At 38.5% G+C, this 17,784-nt stretch overlaps 1 protein-coding gene across 1 annotated transcript in view; it reads right to left on the bottom strand.

Moving 5' to 3' along the window:
• Nucleotides 1-17,784, bottom strand: part of LOC104846456 (EGF-like and EMI domain-containing protein 1) — a 105,517-nt gene that overhangs the window by 3,288 nt on the left and 84,445 nt on the right. The window contains 3 exon segments of the mRNA XM_064275377.1: nucleotides 9,757-9,948; nucleotides 16,356-16,416; nucleotides 16,419-16,492. Coding sequence (XP_064131447.1) covers nucleotides 9,757-9,948; nucleotides 16,356-16,416; nucleotides 16,419-16,492 — 327 coding nt within the window.

The following is a 17,784-nucleotide window of genomic DNA, read 5'->3' as shown; positions in this document are numbered from 1 at the left end:
TCATAATCATACTTGCCAAAACCAAAGACAAAGAAAGAATCCTGAGAGTGGCCAGGGATAAATGAAAAGTCACCTACAAAGAAGAACCAATTAGAATAAACCCTGATTACTCAGCAGAAATCATGTAGGCAAGAAGGCAATGGGATGACATATATAAAGCCTTAAAGGGGGAAAAAAATTGCCAGCCAAGAATTATATATCCAGCAAAATTTTCTCTCAAATACAATGGCGAAATTAGGTCATTTTCAGATAAACAGATTAAGGAAATATGTAAAAATCAGACCAAAATTACAAGAAATATTAAAGGGAGTCCTCCAGTTAAAGAAGGAACAACATCAGACAACATTTCAAGACTAGGGCACAGATCACTCAGATACCAATGCAGATAGGGAATTTACAAAAACAAAAGAAAGCGAAAAGACTGAAAACAGTGAACCAGAGACATTGATATGTAAATAACAACAATGTCAAAACAAAAAAGAGGGAATAATGGTATACTCATAGAACCTCCATATGGAGAGGAAGACTAGTTTAAACTTAGAAAAATAAACGTAAATTTCAAGGTAACCACAAAGGAAGCTAACAAATGCACTTATCAAAATAAAAAAGATAAAAGACATAAAGACTAGGAAACACAAAATCAACAATAATGAAAGAGATGCAAAGAAAATACTTAAATAAAAATAACTCAGCACACAAAATTAAGCGTAACAAAGAAACCATCAACACTACACACACACACAAACACAACAAAATGACAGCAGTAAACTCATAAAAAAAAAAAAAAAAAACTCATACCTATCAAAAATTACACTGAATGTAAATGACCAGTAAAGAGAAAATGGCAAAATGAATTAAAAAACATGATCCATCTACAAAAGACACACCTTTGACACAGAAACATAAATTAAAATTCAAAGGATAAAAAATATATAAACATCAAGCAAACAACAACCAAAAAAGGATTAGGAATGGCAATATTAATTTCTGATAAAAATAGGCTTCAAAGCAAAAACCACCATAAAGGATAAGGAAGGACACCACATAATGATTAAAAAGTCAATACACCAGGAGGACATAGTCACAATAAACATAAACACACTCAATGGTAGGGTGCCAAAATACATAAACTCTAACAGCATTGAAAAGAAAATAGTTCTGCAATAATATTAGGAGACTTCAACATACCACTTTCAGTGAAGGACAGAACATCTAGAAAGAAAACAAAGATACAGAAGATCTAAATGCCACAATCAACCAACTTTACCTCATACATGTATATAGAACACTTCACCCAACGATGGCAAAGCATAAATTTTTTTCCAATGCACATGGAAAATTCTCCAGAATAGACCACATTTTAGGCCACAAAGCAAGTCTTAACAACACCCATAACACTGAAATAATACAAACCATCTTCTCTGATCATAATGCCATAAAAACAGAAACCGATAACAGAAACAACAAAGAAAAAAAAATACATAGAAATTGAACAACACCTTGCTTAAAAACTACTGGATAAGAGAACAAGTCCAGAACGGAATAAAAAAATTCATAGAATCAAAAGGGAATAAAAACATATCTTATCAAAATCAATGGAACACAGCAAAAGCAGAGCCTAGAGATCAATTTATACCTGTAAACAGAAAAAAACAGAAACATCAAAAAAGAAGGGCTAAACCCAAAACAACCCTACAACTCGAACAAACAGAAAAAGAGCAGCAAAAGAAGCCCTCAGCACCAGAAGAAAGGAAATAATAAAGATTAGAGCAGAAATAAATGAAATAGAAAACAGAAAAATAATTGAAAGAATCAACAAGACCAAAAGTTGGTTCTTTGAAAAGATTAACAGAATCCACAAATATCCGCTAAGCTGATGAAAGAAAAACAGGATAGGAAGCAAATAACCTGAATAAGAAACGAGATAGGAGGTATCACAACAGATCCAACTGAAATAAAAAGCATCATAACAGAATACTATGAAAAATCATACTCCAGCAAATTCGAAAACCTAGAGGAAATGGACAAACTTCTAGAAACACACTACCTCCCTAAATTAACACAAACTGAGATAGAAAAGCTAAACAGACCCATAAAAAAAAAATTTAAAGAGGTAATAAAAAAAACTCCCCCTCCCCCACACAAAAAAAGGCAGCTCTGGCCCAATGGCTTCACTGGAGAATTCTTCCAAACTTTCAGAGAAGAGCTAACACCAATACCAATACTACTAAAGGTATTTCAGAGCATGGAAAAGTAAGAAATACTCCCAAATTCATTCTATGAAGCCAGCATATCACTGATATCAAAGCCAGGAAAAGACACCACAAAAAACAAAAAACAAAAAAACTACAGACCAACATCTCTCATGATTATAGACATAAAAATTCTCAACAAAATTCCTGTTGTTGTTGTTGTTAGGTGCCATCGAGTCGGTTCTGACTCACGTTGACCCTATGCACAACAGAATGAAACACTGCCCGGTCCTGCGCCATCCTTACAATCGTGGTTATGCTTGAGCTCATTGTTGCAGCCACTGTGTCAATCCACCTCGTTGAGGGTCTTCCTCTTTTCCGCTGACCCTGTCCTCTGCCAAGCATGATGTCCTTCTCCAGGGACTGATCCCTCCTGACAACATGTCCAAAGTATGTAAGACACAGTCTCACCATCCTTGCCTCTAAGGAGCATTCTGGCTGCACTTCCTCCAAGACAGATTTGTTTGTTCTTTTGGCAGTCCATGGTATATTCAATATTCTTCGCCAACACCCCAATTCAAAGGTGTCAACTCTTCTTCGGTCTTCCTTATTCATTGCCCAGCTTTCACATGCATGTGATGTGATTGAAAATACCATGGCTTGGGTCAGGCACACCTTAGTCTTCAGGGTGACATCTTTGCTCTTCAACACTTTGAAGAGGTCCTTTGCAGCAGATTTGCCCAATACAATGCATCTTTGATTTCTTGACTGCTGTTTCCATGGCTGTTGATTGTGGAGCCAAGTAAAATGAAGTCCTTGACAACTTCAATCTTTTCTCCGTTTATCATGATGTTACTCATTGGTCCAGTATTGAGGATTTTTGTTTTCTTTACATTGAGGTGCAGTCCATACTGAAGGCTGTGGTCTTTGATCTTCATTAGTAAGTGCTTCAAGTCATCTTCACTTTCAGCAAGCAAGGTTGTATCATCTGCATAACACAGATCGTTAACGAGTCTTCCTCCAATCCTGATGTCCTGTTCTTCATATAGTCCAGCTTCTTGGATTTTTTGCTCAGCATACAGATTGAATAGGTATGGTGAAAGAATACAACCCCGACGCACACCTTTCCTGGCTTTAAACCAATCAGTATCCCCTTGTTCTGTCCGAACAACTGTCTCTTGATCTATGTAAAGGTTCCTCATGAGCAAAATTAAGTGTTCTGGAATTCCCATTCTTGGCAATGTTATCCATAACTTGTTATGATCCACACAGTCATGTGCCTTTGCATAGTCAATAAAACACAGGTAAACATCCTTCTGGTATTCTCTGCCTTCAGCAAGGATCCATCTGACATCAGCAGTCACATTCCTGTTTCCATGTCCTCTTCTGAAACTGGCCTGAATTCCTGGCAATTCCCTGTCAATATACTGCTGCAGCCACTTTTGAATGATCTTCAGCAAAATTTTGCTTGCATGTGATATTAATGATATTGTTCTATAATTTCCACATTTGGTTGGATCACCTTTCTTGGGAATAGGCATAAATAAGACAGACTAGGAAGAAGGACCCAGCAGTCTACTTCTGAAAAGCATTAGCCAGTGAAAACTTTATGAATAGCAGCGGAACACTGTCTGATATAGTGCTGGAAGGAGAGCCCCCACCCAGGTCGGAAGGTACTCAAAAGATGACTGGGGAAGAGCTGCCTCCTCAAAGTAGAGTCGACCTTAATGACGTGAAGGGAGTAATGCTTTCGGGACCCTCATTCGCTGATGTGACAGGATGCAAAATGAGAATAAACAGCTGCAAATGTCCATAATAATAAACAGAGAGGGCTATAAAACAAAAAATAATACAAATGAGGATTGTGCTTCTTAGTTCAACCAGAAACAGGAGGCCAAATGGGTGGCTTTTGTCCACAGACAGGATGAAAAGGCAGGAAGAGACAGGAACTAGTTGAATGGACACAAGGAAACTGGGGTGGAAAGGAGGAGTATACTGTCATATTGTGGGATTGCAATTAATGTCACAAAACAATATGTGTGTAAATTTTTGTATGAGAAATTAACTTGAGCTGTAAACTTAAAAAAAAAACACATGCAAGCAAAAAAAATTATTAAAAAAATACTTCACACCTCAAAAACAAGAGGACAAATAATCCAATTAAAAAAATGAAAGGATTTAATTAGGCACTTCACAAAAAAAGACACTCAGATGGCCAACAGACACATGAAGAAATGCTCAGGTTCATTAGTCATTAGAGAAATGCAAATCAAAACTACAATGAGATACCATCTCACCCCAACAATACTGGCACTAATCCAAAAACACAAAATAACAAATATTGGACAGGTTATGGGGAGACTGGAGCTCTTATGCAGCACTGGTGGGAATGTAAAATGGTACAACCACTTTGGAAAATGATATAGTGCTTCCTTAAAAAGCTAGAAATAGAAATTCCATATCATCCACCAATTCCACTCCTAGGAATATACCCTAGAGAAATAACAGCTGTCACATGAATAGACATATGCACCCCTATGTTCACTGCAGCAGTGTTCACAGTAGCAAAAAGATGGAAACGGCCTAAATGCCCATCAACAGATGAACAGATAAACAAACACACAGTGGAATACTATGCAATGTTAAAGAACAACGATGAATCCTTGAAACATATCAAAACGTGTGAATCTGGATGGCATTATGCTAAGTGAAATAAGTCAGTCACAAAAGGGCAAATACTGTATGAGACCATGATTATAAGAACTCCAGGAAAGGTTTACACACAAAAACAAACAAAGATTCTTTGATGGTTATGAGAGTGGGGAGGGGAAATCACGAACTACATAGTAGACAAGTGTTAACTTTGGTGAAGGGAAAGACAACAAACAACATACAGGTAGTCAGGACAATTGGACCAAAGCAAAAGCATAGAAGTTTTCTAGACACATCCAAACATTTTGAGGGACTAAGTAGTTGGGGCTGGGAGCTGGGGATCATAGGCTTGGGAGACATCTAGGTCAACTGGCATAACATAGTTCATAAAGAAAATGTTCCACATCCCACTTTGGCGAGCAGTGCCTTGGGTCTTAAAAGCTTGTGAATGGCCATCTGAGATATACCTATTGGTCTTATCCTGTTCAGAGCAAAAGAGAATGAAGAAAATCGAAGACCCAAGGAAAATATTAGCTCAAAGGATTAAAGAATCACATGAACCAGAGACTTCACCAGCCTGAGCCCGGAGGAACAAGATGGTGCCTGGCTACCACCGCCAACTGCTCTGACAGGGATCACAACAGAGTCCTGGACAGAACAGGAGAAAAATGTAGAACAGAATTCAAATTCACCAAAAGGACCAGACTTACTAGTCTGACAGAGAGACTGGAGGAACCCCAAGACTATGGGCCCAGGACACTCAGCTAGCTAACTCAGAACTGAAAGCTTCCCTGAAGCCCACTTTTCAAACAAAGATTAGACAGGCCTATAAAATGACACATGTGAGGAACATGCTTCTTCGTTCAATCAAATGGGCCAAATGGGCAAATCTTGTCCAAAGCAAGATGAGAAGGCAGGTGGGGACAGGAAAAGGATGTATAGACACAGGGAACCTGGGGTGGAAAGGGAGGCTTGCTGTCACATTGTGGGGATTGCAACCAATATCACAGAACAATATGTGTATAAATTTTTGAGTGAGAAATTAACTTGAGCTGTAAACTTTCAACTGTAGCACGATAAAATAAAAAAAAGTGTTCATGACATTCTTGTACTTTTCGTTCCAATCTTTTTTATGCATAGATTTTTCTTTCAAGTAAACCTTTTGATTGAAATTTAATATATGTGCAGAAAAGTGCACAGATCTCAACTGTATACTTCAAAGTTTTTTTCCCCACAATGTAAACATCCTCATGCAAATACCACCCAGATCAAGATGTAGACTATTACCAGAATACCAGAAGCCTTGAGCTGACTTGATGCTTCTTGCATTAGCTTTACAAATTAAATGTTATCCTGATTTCTATAACTATGATTATCTTTCTTTACTTTTGGAGTTTATACAAGTGGAATTAAAAAGTATATACTCTGTTTATATTCTACATCCTAGTTTAATGAGTAGCATCTGGGGTCTTCAAGGCTTGTGAGCAGCCATCCAGGATACAACTATTGGTCTCTACTCATCTGGAGCGAAAAAGAAAGAAGGAAACCAAAGACTCGAAGAAGAGATTAGTCTACAGGACTAACTGCCTGCACAAACTGCAGCCTCATCTATCCTGAGACCACAAGATGGTGCCCGGCCACTACTACCGACCATTCTGACCAGGGATATAATACATGGAGCCAAATAGAATGGGAGAAAATTGTAGAACAAAACTCAAATTCTTTAAAAAAAAAAAAAGGGCAGACTGCTGGACCTGTAAAGACTAGAGGAACCCCTGAGACTATCGCCCCAAGATACCCTTTAAACTTGAAACTCAAACCACTCCTGGAGGTCACCTATCAGCCAAAAGGACAGAGTGGCTCATAAAACAAATAGTATCAGTTGTGAGTTATAGTATCAATATGAGTTCTGTGCTTCTTTAAAAAAAAATCAGCTATAGGAAGCCAAACAGTCAACATTTACTCTAAAGCAAAGATGAGAAGACTAGGGGTGAGGGGGGAGTAGAAGGAGGCAGGGAAGCTAGATTAATGGAAGCAGAATAACCAAATGGAAATAATGAGAATGTTGACATAATGTAGAAAATATAACCAACGTCACTGAAAAATATGCATAGAAATTGTTAAACAGGAATCTAATTTGCTGTGTAAACTTTTACCAAAACCACAATAAAATATTTTTAAAAATTATGTGCTTTTTGAGGTCCAGCTTCTTTGACTTGGTATTATGTGTGTGAGACTCCTCTACATTGTGTGCACAGTAGTTTGTTCTTTTATGGCTGTGCAGTGTCTTCCATTGTATAAACAATGTACTTATCCATTTTGTTCTCGAGGGAAATTTACCTTAATCTGAATAAGGATTGACAGGATGCGTTTTAGCTATTTTCTAAGGCTTCTTCCATTTCCATTTTTGCCCCTTTCTAGGTTGGGGCACATGTCTGTCAGTTTGTCCTCCTGTGGTAGCTTGTGTGTTGCTGTGATACTGGAAGCTTTGCCACCAGTATTACAAATACCAGCAGGTTCACCCTTGATGGTCAGGTTTCAGTGGAGCTTCTGGACTAAGACTAGGAAGAAGGGCATGGCAGTCTACTTCTGAAAAAATTGGCCAGTGAAAACCTTATGGGTAGTGCAGAACATTGTCTGATGAGCCTTTCAGGTTGGAAGGCATTCAAAATACAACTAGGGAAGGCCTACCCCCTCAAAGTAGAGTCAACCTTAATGACACAGATGGAGTAAAGCTTTTGGCACATTCATCTGATGATGTGGCATGACTCAAAATAAGAAACAGCAGCAAACATTCATTGATAATTGGAATATGGAATGTATTTTACTTGGATCTGCAGTCAACGCCCACGGAAGCAGCAGTCAAGAAATCAAATGATAGATTGCATTGGGCAAATCTGCTGCAAAGCTGTTAAAAAGCGAAGATGTCACTTTAAGGACTAAGGTGCACCTGACCCAAGCCATGGTGTTTTCAATCGCCTCACATGCACGTGAAAGCTGGACAATGAATAAGGAAGAACAAAGAAGAATTGACATGTTTGAACTGTGGTGTTCGGGACAAATATTGAACATACTGCCAGAAGAATGAACAAATCTGTCTTGGAACATGTATAGCCAGAATGCTCATTAGAAGCAAGGATGGCTAGATTTCATCTTATATACTTTGGACATGTTATCAGGAGGGACTAGTCCCTGGAGAAGGACATCATGCTTGGTAAAGTAGAGGGTCAGTGAAAAAGAGGAAGACCTTCAATGAGATGGACTGACACAGTGGCTGCAACAATGGACTCAAGCATAATAAGGGTTGTGAGGATGGCGCATGACTGGGCAGTGTTTCCTTCTGTTGTACTTAGGGTTGCTATGAGTCAGAACCAACTGGATGGCACCTAAAAAAAAAGCAGGGTGGGGATCTCATGGTGACCCATTTGTGCAGAGTAGAACTGTTTCATAGGGTTTTCAAGGCGGTGATCTTTCAGAAGCTGATTGCCAGGATTGTCTTCCGAGGGGCTTCTGGGTAGGTTAGAAGCACCAACCTTTGATCTAGTAGTCGATCCTTAACTGTTCGCACCATAGCTGATTCCAAGGCAACTAACAACAACAACATGGGTGGGGTCATTCAGATGTTCCAGGTGAAAGTCTCTTGTGTTTACCAAGACTTCTCTACTTTGCCGAAAAATGTGCTTAGCTCCCAGCCATCTTAGCTGTTTCTTAGATTGCCTCTCTGCCTGCACAGCCCATCCATTGGCAAACGGATCCATGGGAAAAGCAGCAGAGACTGTTGTCTCATTTCCCTGGGCTTCCCTTCTCCTCACTGTAGCCGCTCATGTTGACTGTTTTGTAACTCTTCTAACTTTGAGTAGCCAAAGTATCGAGAGTTTAATTAAGAAACATTAAAGCATCTACATTTTTCTGCAGAAGCATTTTCTTACTATTATTATGACTGACTATAGCATGAAAATGTTTTTTGCCATTCAACTGAATGCATTCTAAAGCAATCATTAAGTTCTGATATTGTTAAAATACAACAAATAGAGAACAAAGAGTAGTTCTCTTTTACAAAGAAGAGAAAAACAAAGCAGCAGACTGGCTGAAAATTGTTACTTTTGAGAGAGGTTATGCTAATTTATTTTGATCAGAAGTGATCCAGTGCTTGAGCTCTGTTGCTTGTATACACAAAAAACAAAAACAAACAAACAAACAAAGAAAAATGGCTCACAATTTTGAAGATTGCCCTGGTCCACTTAAACATATCGGACAATTGACTCTCCGTATTTTGGAATCTAGAAAAGATGCAGATTTTAGCGCTATTTAAGGTAAATTTTAAGTAAATATCAAAGTGGCTTATGGTTGGGAGTTGGGCTTTAATAGTTAGAAGAAGGAAAATGTCCAAATCATTCTCCCCATTATACTAATTTAAAAATATTTGTATGGACATGTGAACATCAGAAGTTTTAACAAGATGTTAGCAAAAAAGTGGGGGAAAAAGTCACTTCTTCAGAGCTTCCCATCAAATCCACCATCTTTTGTCTTTCTTCCCTTTGCACAATAAAGGAGTGGTGGTGCAGTGGTTAAAGCACTCAGTTGCTAACCAAAAATTCAACGGTTCAAACCCACCAGCTCCTCCAGGAGAGAAAGACATGGCAGTCTGCTTCTGTAAAGATTACAGCCTTGGAAACCCTACGGGGCAGTTCTATTCTTTCCTGTAGGGTTGCTATGAGTGGGATTCAACACGGTGGCAATGGGTTGGCCGTAGGTATGTGCAGAAGTGAGGGTGTAAGATGTAAGGTGGCTGATGAAGTGTAAAATGGAAATGAAGCTTAGAAATATCTTTAAACGTCCTTACAAGAACTTATGTGACTTTTCTAAGAATAAAGAAAAGAAGTGAGTGTAATGAGGTAAATTCCTTTATTACCAACTTTGCGTAAAGCAGTAAGTTCTCCTTGAATATCTTTCTACTGTTCCTCCTTATCTTCTTCATCTTCGTACTTGGGAGGCAGAGAGGCCACAACATAATGAAACAGCTGAGGTGGGCTCTCGAATAGAAGGCCTGGAAACCTCACAACTTCTAATTCCTCTTAGTCCTCTAGCCCATCATCGTCTAAAGCTAAGACCACACAGGACGATACCTGGGTTCAGCATGCTGGTTGAAAGAAAGAAAAACTGAGCAAGGGTTGATGAGAGAAAGTTTGAACTAGACTGCAAAGGCAAGGGGTGACCAAAAGGTAAAATTCTTTGAGAAGGCCATTTCAAAAAATCTATTGTAAATGACGTTGAGAAGCAGCAAGCACAGAGTTGAAACTGCAGCAGAGAGAACAAAAGGAAAAGAAAGATCTCAGTCTGTGAAGATAGAAAGGGAAGGACAGGTTGAGTTAAGGAATATATGCTCTCCTTTGCTCCTGAAAGAACAAAACGAGAATCGAAGTCATTTAGAAGAGATAAAGTAAAACCCTTCACAGTGACTTACAGATGCGAGTTTTTCTGTCACTTCCAATTCTGTAGCCTTCTTCACAAGTACAGTCATATGTTCCCACAGAATTGATACACAGTTGGTCACAGACTACACTGACATCTAGACACTCGTCCACATCTAGGAAAATTGCAAAGACATTTGCTTTTAGGCACTGAGAGATAAAATAGACACAATGAACTGATGGGCATGTGCAGGCTCCTGCTGGGACCTTTATTAACTGTGGTAGGACAATAACAACACTGCCATATAGAAAGCATAGCTTGAGTGCTAACTCAAGTATAGCTTGCCAATTATTTTTCTTTTGCATATTCCTAATTTCACCGTGTGGGTTATAGGTTAATTTCACTGTAGTTCATCTACATGGATAAGGTCTTACTAAGCCATGAGGTTTTGATGAAGAACTTACAATTTAAATGGTCTCAGGCTGTGTGCCATTTTGCATAATGTTCATTCCCTCTTGGTTTATTCAGTATCTATAATAGCACTCTTTCCATGCATAATTCTGTACAAGGGTTGTGGGGAATATTAGAGATGGAAGAACCCTAGGCCTTGATCTCATGTGGCTTACTTACTATTATGTTCAAGTCAGAGCCCAGACTTTGGCCAATATACTCATGATACGAAAAATTCATAGATGAAGTTGAGCTTCTGAGATTTGTCTCAGATTATGGGTACCTTTTCCATTTGGAGGCATATACACAACTGCATACATTCACACCGTACAATCTTCTCTTGGCTCACCCTGTTTAAGAGCAGATGGTACATGAATTTCATATTTTTGGACTTCTTTTTTTCTGGCCCTGCTAATTGGACAGAATGTAGTAAATGGTAATATGCTGTACTGTGTTTAGAATATATACATTTCTTACTTGTGTTCTTTGCTGTTATCTACATGGCAAAGCTTGAGTGCTTGGCCATTGGTATACAGAAACACACCTATCACCTTCAACAGAACTTTTTTTTTAAATTGTGCTTTAAGTGAAAGTTCGAGTCACTTTCTTATACAAAAATTTATACACATATCGTTATGTGACCCTAGTTGCTCTCCCTGTAATGTGACAGCACACTCCTCCCTTCTACCCTGTGTTTCCCATGTCCATTCGATCAGCTCCTGTCCTTTTCTGTCCTCTCGTCTCATCTCTGGACAGGAGCTGCCCATTTAGTCTCATGTATCTGTGTGAGCTAAGAAGCACACTCTTCACAAGTATTACTTAATGTCTTATAACCCAGTCTAATCTTTGTCTGAAGAGTTGGCTTTCAGAAGTGGTTTTAGTTTTGGGCTAACAAAAAGTACAGGGGCATGTCCTCTGGGTTCCTTCCAGTCTCAGTCAGCACATTAAGTCTGGTCTTTTTACTCGAATTTGAGTTCTCCACCACTTTTCTCCAGTTCCTTCAGGGAATCTCTGTTGTGTTCCATGTCACAGCCATCATTGGTGGTAGCTGGGCACCATCTAGTTCTTCTGGTCTCAGGCTGATGAAGTCTCTGGTTTCTGTGGCCCTTTCTGTCCCGCGGGATTATATTTTCCTTGTGTTTTTGGTGTTCTTCATTCTTCTTTGATCCAGGTGGGTTGGGACAAATTGATGCATCTTAGATGGCCGCTTGCTAGCTTTTAAGACCCCAGACACCACTCACCAAAGCAGGATGCAGAATATTTTCTTAATAAACTTTGTTATACCAATTGACCTAGATGTCACCTGAAACCATGGTCCCCAGACCCCTGTCCCTGCTACTCTGTCCCTTGAAGTCTTTGGTTGTATTCAGGAAACTTTTTAGCTTTTGGTTTTGTCCAGTTATGCTGACTTCCCCCGTATTGTATGTTGTCCTTCTCTTCGACTAGGATAATTCTTGTCTACTATCTAGTTAATGAATACCCCTTTCCCTCCCTCCTCATCCTTATAACTATCAAAGAATGTTTTCAACTGTGTTTAAACCTTTCCTTGTATTCTTATAATAGTGGTCTCATACAATATTCGTCCTTTCGGTATTGACTAATTTCACTCAGTATAATCCCTTCCAGATTCATCCATGTAATGAGATGTTTTGAGGATTCGTCATTGTTCTTTATTGTTGCGTAGTATTTCATTGTATGAATATACCATACTTTGTTTATCCATTCATCCATTGATGGGCACCTAGGTTGTTTCCATCTTTTTGCTACTGTGAACTGTGCTGCAGTGAACACGGGTGTGCATGTATCTATTCGTGTGAGGGTTCTTACTTCTTTAAGATATATTCCAAAGAGCGGGATTGCTGGATTCCATGGTAGCTCTATTTCTAGCCTTTTAAGGAAGTCTCAAATCGATTTCCAAAGTGATTGTACAATTTTACATTCCTACCAAGAGTGTATAAGTGTTCCAGTCTGTCCACAACCTGTCCAACATTTATTATTATTATTATTATTTGATTAATGCTAGCCTTGTTGGGGTGAGATGGTATCTCATTGTAGTTTTGATTTGCATTTCTCTAAAAGCTAATGATCATGAGCATTTCCTCATGTATCTGTTAGGCACCTGAATGTCTTCTTTGCTGAAGAGACTGTTCATATCCTTTGCTCATTTTTAAATTTTTTTTATTGTGCTTTAGAAGAAGGTTTACAGAAGAAATTAGCTTCTTATTAAATAGTACACATACTGTTCTATGACATTGGTTAACAACCTCACCACATGTCAATACTCTCCCTTCTCGACTTTGTTCCCTATTACCAGCTTTCCTGTCCCCTCCTGCTTCTAGTCCTTGCCCCTGGACTGTTGTGCCCCTTTAGTCTCATTTTGCTTTATGGGCCTGTCTAATCTTTAGCTGAAGGGTGAATCTTGGGAGTGATTTCTTTACTGAGTTATAAAGGTGTCTAGGGACCATACTCTCGGGGTTTCTCCAGTCTCTGTGAGGCCAATAAGTCTGTTTTTGTGTGTGGGTGTGTGTGTGAGTTAGAATTTTGTTCTACATTTTTTCTTCAGCTCTGTCTGGAACCCTCTATTGTGATCTCTGTCAGAATAGTGGTGGTAGCTTGGCACCATCTCATACTGGACTCAGTCTATTGGGTGCCTTGGTAGATGTGGTCCATTAGTCCTTTGGACTACTCTTGGCTTTGTGTCTTCAGTTTTCTTCATTCTCCCTTGCTCTGCAAGGGGTGAGACCAGTGGAGTATCTTAGATGGCTGCATACAGGTTTTTAAGACCCCAGGTGCTATTCACCAAAGTAGAATGTAGAATACTTTCTTTATAAACTATGTTGTGCCAATTGAGCTAGATGTTCCCCAAGACCATGGTCTCCATGGCCCTCAGCCCAGCAATTCGGTCTTTCAGGGAGTTTGGATGTGTCTTTGGAGCTTCCATGACCTTGCCTTGGACAAGTTGTGCTGGTTTCCCCTGTACTGTGTACTCTCTTACCCTTCATCAAAATTAACACTTATCTATTGTCTTATTTAGTGTTTTCCCATCTCTACCTCTTTCCTCCCTCATTACCATCAAAGATTGTTTCTTTTTGTGTGTAAACCTTTGTGAGTTTTTACAGCAGTGATCTCATACAATATTTGTCCTTTTATGATTGACTTATTTCACTCAGCATAATGCCCTCCTTCTTTGTCCATTTTTTAATTGGGTTATTTGTACTTTTGTTATTGAGGATTTGCAATATCTTGTAGATTTTAGAGATTAGACACTAATTGGATTTGTTGTAGCCAAAAAAATTTTCCCAGTCTGTAGGTTGTTTTTTTACTGTTTTGGTGAAGTCTTGGGTGAGCATAAGTGTTTGATATTTAGGGGCTCTCAGTTATCTAGTTTCTCTTCTGAAGTTTGTGCATTGTTAGTAATATTTTATATTCTGTTTATGCCATGTATTAGGGCTCCTAGCTTTGTCCCTATTTTTTCTTCCATGATCTTTATCGTTTCAGGTTTTGTATTTAGGTCCTTGATCGATTTTGAGTTAGTTTTTGTGCATGGTATGAGGTATGGACCTTGTTTCAGTTTTTTTTTTTTTTTTTTTGCAGATGGATATCCCAGTTATGCTAGCACTATTTGTTAAACATATTGTCATTTCCCAATTAAATGACTTTTGGCCTTTGTCAAATATCTGCTGCTCACAGGTGGATGAGTTTACATCTGGATTTTCAATTCTGTTCCACTGGTCTATGCATCCATTGTTGTGCCAATACCAGGCTGTTTTGACTACTGTGGCAGTATAATAGGTTCTAAAATCAGGTAGTGAGGCCTCCCACTTTGTTCTTCTTTTTCAGTAATGCCTTGCTTATCCAGAGCCTCATTCTTTTCCATATGAATTTGGTGATTTGTTTCTGCATCTCATTAAAAAAAATGGCATTGGAACTTGGGTGGGGATTGCACTGTATCTATAGATCTCTTTGGGTAGAACAGACATTTTCACAATGTTGAATCTTCCTATCCATGAGCAAGGTATGTTTTTCCAGTTATGTAGGTTTCTTTTGGTTTCTTGCAGTAATGTCTTGTACTTTTCTTTGTAAAGGTCTTTTACGTCTCTGGTTAGATTTATCCCCAAGTATTTTATCTTTTTTGATCCGTGTGGTAGATTAGACACATGTACTTATCTTTTGCTGACTGAGTGCCACTTTTCACTTGTTCTAAAGGCTTGAGTAGACTCTTCACCGCTCAGTCTCTTCTGATGTGGAAACGTAGTTCAAGCCCCACTGCTTGTCTCACTGCACACAGCTGATCTGGCCTGCAGGGTGCCCATTCCTGCCAGGTCAGGTCTGGCAACTCCTTGCTGCTTCTGAACCGTCTTTCCCTCCCCTTGCCACTCACTCAACTTTGCCTTTACTATTTGGGGCTTCCAGATCCTCATATATAATTGATTCACTTGTTTTCTTGGGTCTTTGTTGTAAAGGGGACCACTGGAAGCATCTGGCTACTCTGCCATCTCAGCCCCACCTCCAACAGAATTCTTTAAGTTAAGAAAAACTATTTTTTTTCTGAGGTGTTAAAGTTTTCTTACCTAATTTGACTGTTATTGGAATAGATATCAATCTTTTCATATTTGCTTTGATGTAAAAAAAAAAAAAAACATGGTTCACGATAGTGGTAATAATGGTCCAAAGTGAAAATTTCAAGATTATACATTTCAGGCAAATTTTTTAAAAAAGTAAAACACAGCAATGATTCACATGAATATTCTTAACACTAAAAAAGAAAAGTCAATTATTCTATGCATTCAAATTTACTTATAGTAGATTAAAAAATACATAAACTAGAAATTATCTGAAAGAGAGGTGAATCACTGTTAACAAATAAGTTAGAAAATTATAACATGACTCACCTTAAAACTTGCATTAGCTATGTTAATATTAGCTATGTAAAGGATTCACAGGTAGAGAATTGAACTGTGGCTCATGAGCTGGCACTTCTTTGCTACTGTTTTCTAATTAAAAAGCTCATTGAAAATGCCTTTCAGTAACCATCTTTCTAATTCCAGTCAATTCTAATTGCCATGGGTGATCCCTAGAGCAGGGTGCTATGGCCTGCCAGAATCTCTCATTTGCCTACATATATTAAATTAGCTGAAAGGGATTATAGACCAATGAATATTATAATAATAAAGCTACTTTTAATTGAGTCATTTCTCTATCAACCACTGTAGTAGGCACTTTGTGTTTATTTTATTAACTTAGTCACTAATCCTGCTATCATATTTATTTTAATGATGAGGGTCTGAGGTTCAGAGCAGTTAAATGAGCCACCCAAGTTCACATGAGAGTAAATGGTAGAGTCACATGGATGTCCAGGTCTCTTAGTGTTGAAGCCTTTCCTTTCGCCACCTTTGCCCTCTGCCTTAGGATGTGCATCCTCCACTGATTAATCCATCGCATCAGTTACTTTTTTTTGTGTGGAAACCCTGGTGGCGCAGTGGTTAAGTGCTACAGCTACTAACCAAAGGGCCGGCAGTTTGAAGCCACCAGGCACTACTTGGAAACTCTATGGGGCAGTTCTACTCTGTCCTATAGGGTCGGTATGAGTCGGAATCGACTCAATGGCAGCAGGTGTCAGTTACTTTGTGTTAGGCCTCAGGAATTTACCTTCACATCCACAACCATCAGGCCTGACCTGAAAGCCGCCTTTACAACCACGCTTTTTTATATATAGCCTCCTAAATTTAAATAGTTGATGCAGAGCTGGGCACAGCAGGCTTCTCCACTCTGACATTCATCAAGATCTGAAGGGAAAAAAGGCATTTTTGTTTTAGAAAACACTGTGATTTCATCAACTTAAAAAAGCACCAACATGCTTCAGTTTGAAATTAAAACTATTTAATAATCGCTTTCTATTTCTCAAGCCAAGTACTACAGGCACCGAAGAAACTATAACACAATAAGGAGACTCACATTTGAGCTTATGTTTTTTGCATACTTTTTCTATGTCTGTTATTTATTTGAAAAGTATGTAAATAATCTCCAAATGCATTTACAAGCACAGGAAATGAGATCTTTACTATTTTTCTAGTTTAAGTAGGAATTTGATAGAATAAACAGAGAATTTGAAGAACAAAGAAACGTTTGAGAAAGAAGAGCCAAAAAACCCCCTTTAGTGAACATTTGACAGCTGCTTGGTGAAGGCAGTCTTAGATTCCATAATGTGTTTGTTCTTCCAGAACTTCATATTAAAGAGTGTCCCCAAGGAAACAGAACTCACACGACTGGTAATAGACGTGATAACTGCAGTTGTGAGAGAGGACTGGATAATCATTTTAAATATTATTTTGTTATACCAGAATGTTTCAAAGCATTTGTTGATTCTTTGGACGATGATTTGACTCAGATGAATAAGGTCTCGGGGCTTTTGTTACAATCTGTAACATAAATATTCTGGAATATCCTATGAGATGAACAATTTTCTACATGGTGGTCTTTAAGGCTCCTTCAGCACTATTTTTCTAGAATTATACAATCTTGATGGTTTCTTCCTAAGACATCCCTGGGGAAAATACAAATGTACCAGAAGACATCATGTTAAAACCCCCCATCAAAAGAATAATCTATTAAGCCTGAGTTTTGAGATGATCATTTCTAACATAATTGGCCAAGGAGCAAAAATAGATAATTCTTTATCCACTGCTTTCCTTAAGCTGGAAACCTATGAATTGTGTGGTCAGAATTTTTTGGGGTCTAGTCCATTGGTTTATTCAGTTCAAACTCATTTGTTGGCTGAACTGTTCACATGGGTGGCCTATCAGTGCTGAGTTTACAAAATCCCATTATTCCAAAACTAGACAAGCAGCCATAGATGTAAGAGGCCAGTGTCTCTTAACCTAGGAAAAGATACCAATAAAAGGAAAGGCAGACAAAGGAAAAGAAAGAAAGAAAATGGAATAAATCTATCTCGATGAGGGGTTACCATAAAGTATCTAAATGAAGATCATTTAGACACAAAACATTCCTTCTCCTGCAAAATGTTACCAGCAGTGGTACTTACAAAATTTCAGATGATATTTTCCCTTTCTTATATTAC

The sequence above is a fragment of the Loxodonta africana genome, chromosome 23, assembly GCF_030014295.1.
Source record: "Loxodonta africana isolate mLoxAfr1 chromosome 23, mLoxAfr1.hap2, whole genome shotgun sequence".
Taxonomy (NCBI): Eukaryota; Metazoa; Chordata; class Mammalia; order Proboscidea; family Elephantidae; genus Loxodonta; species Loxodonta africana.
Note: the sequence above shows the minus strand (reverse complement) of the source record. Positions and strands in the feature narration are given on the sequence as shown.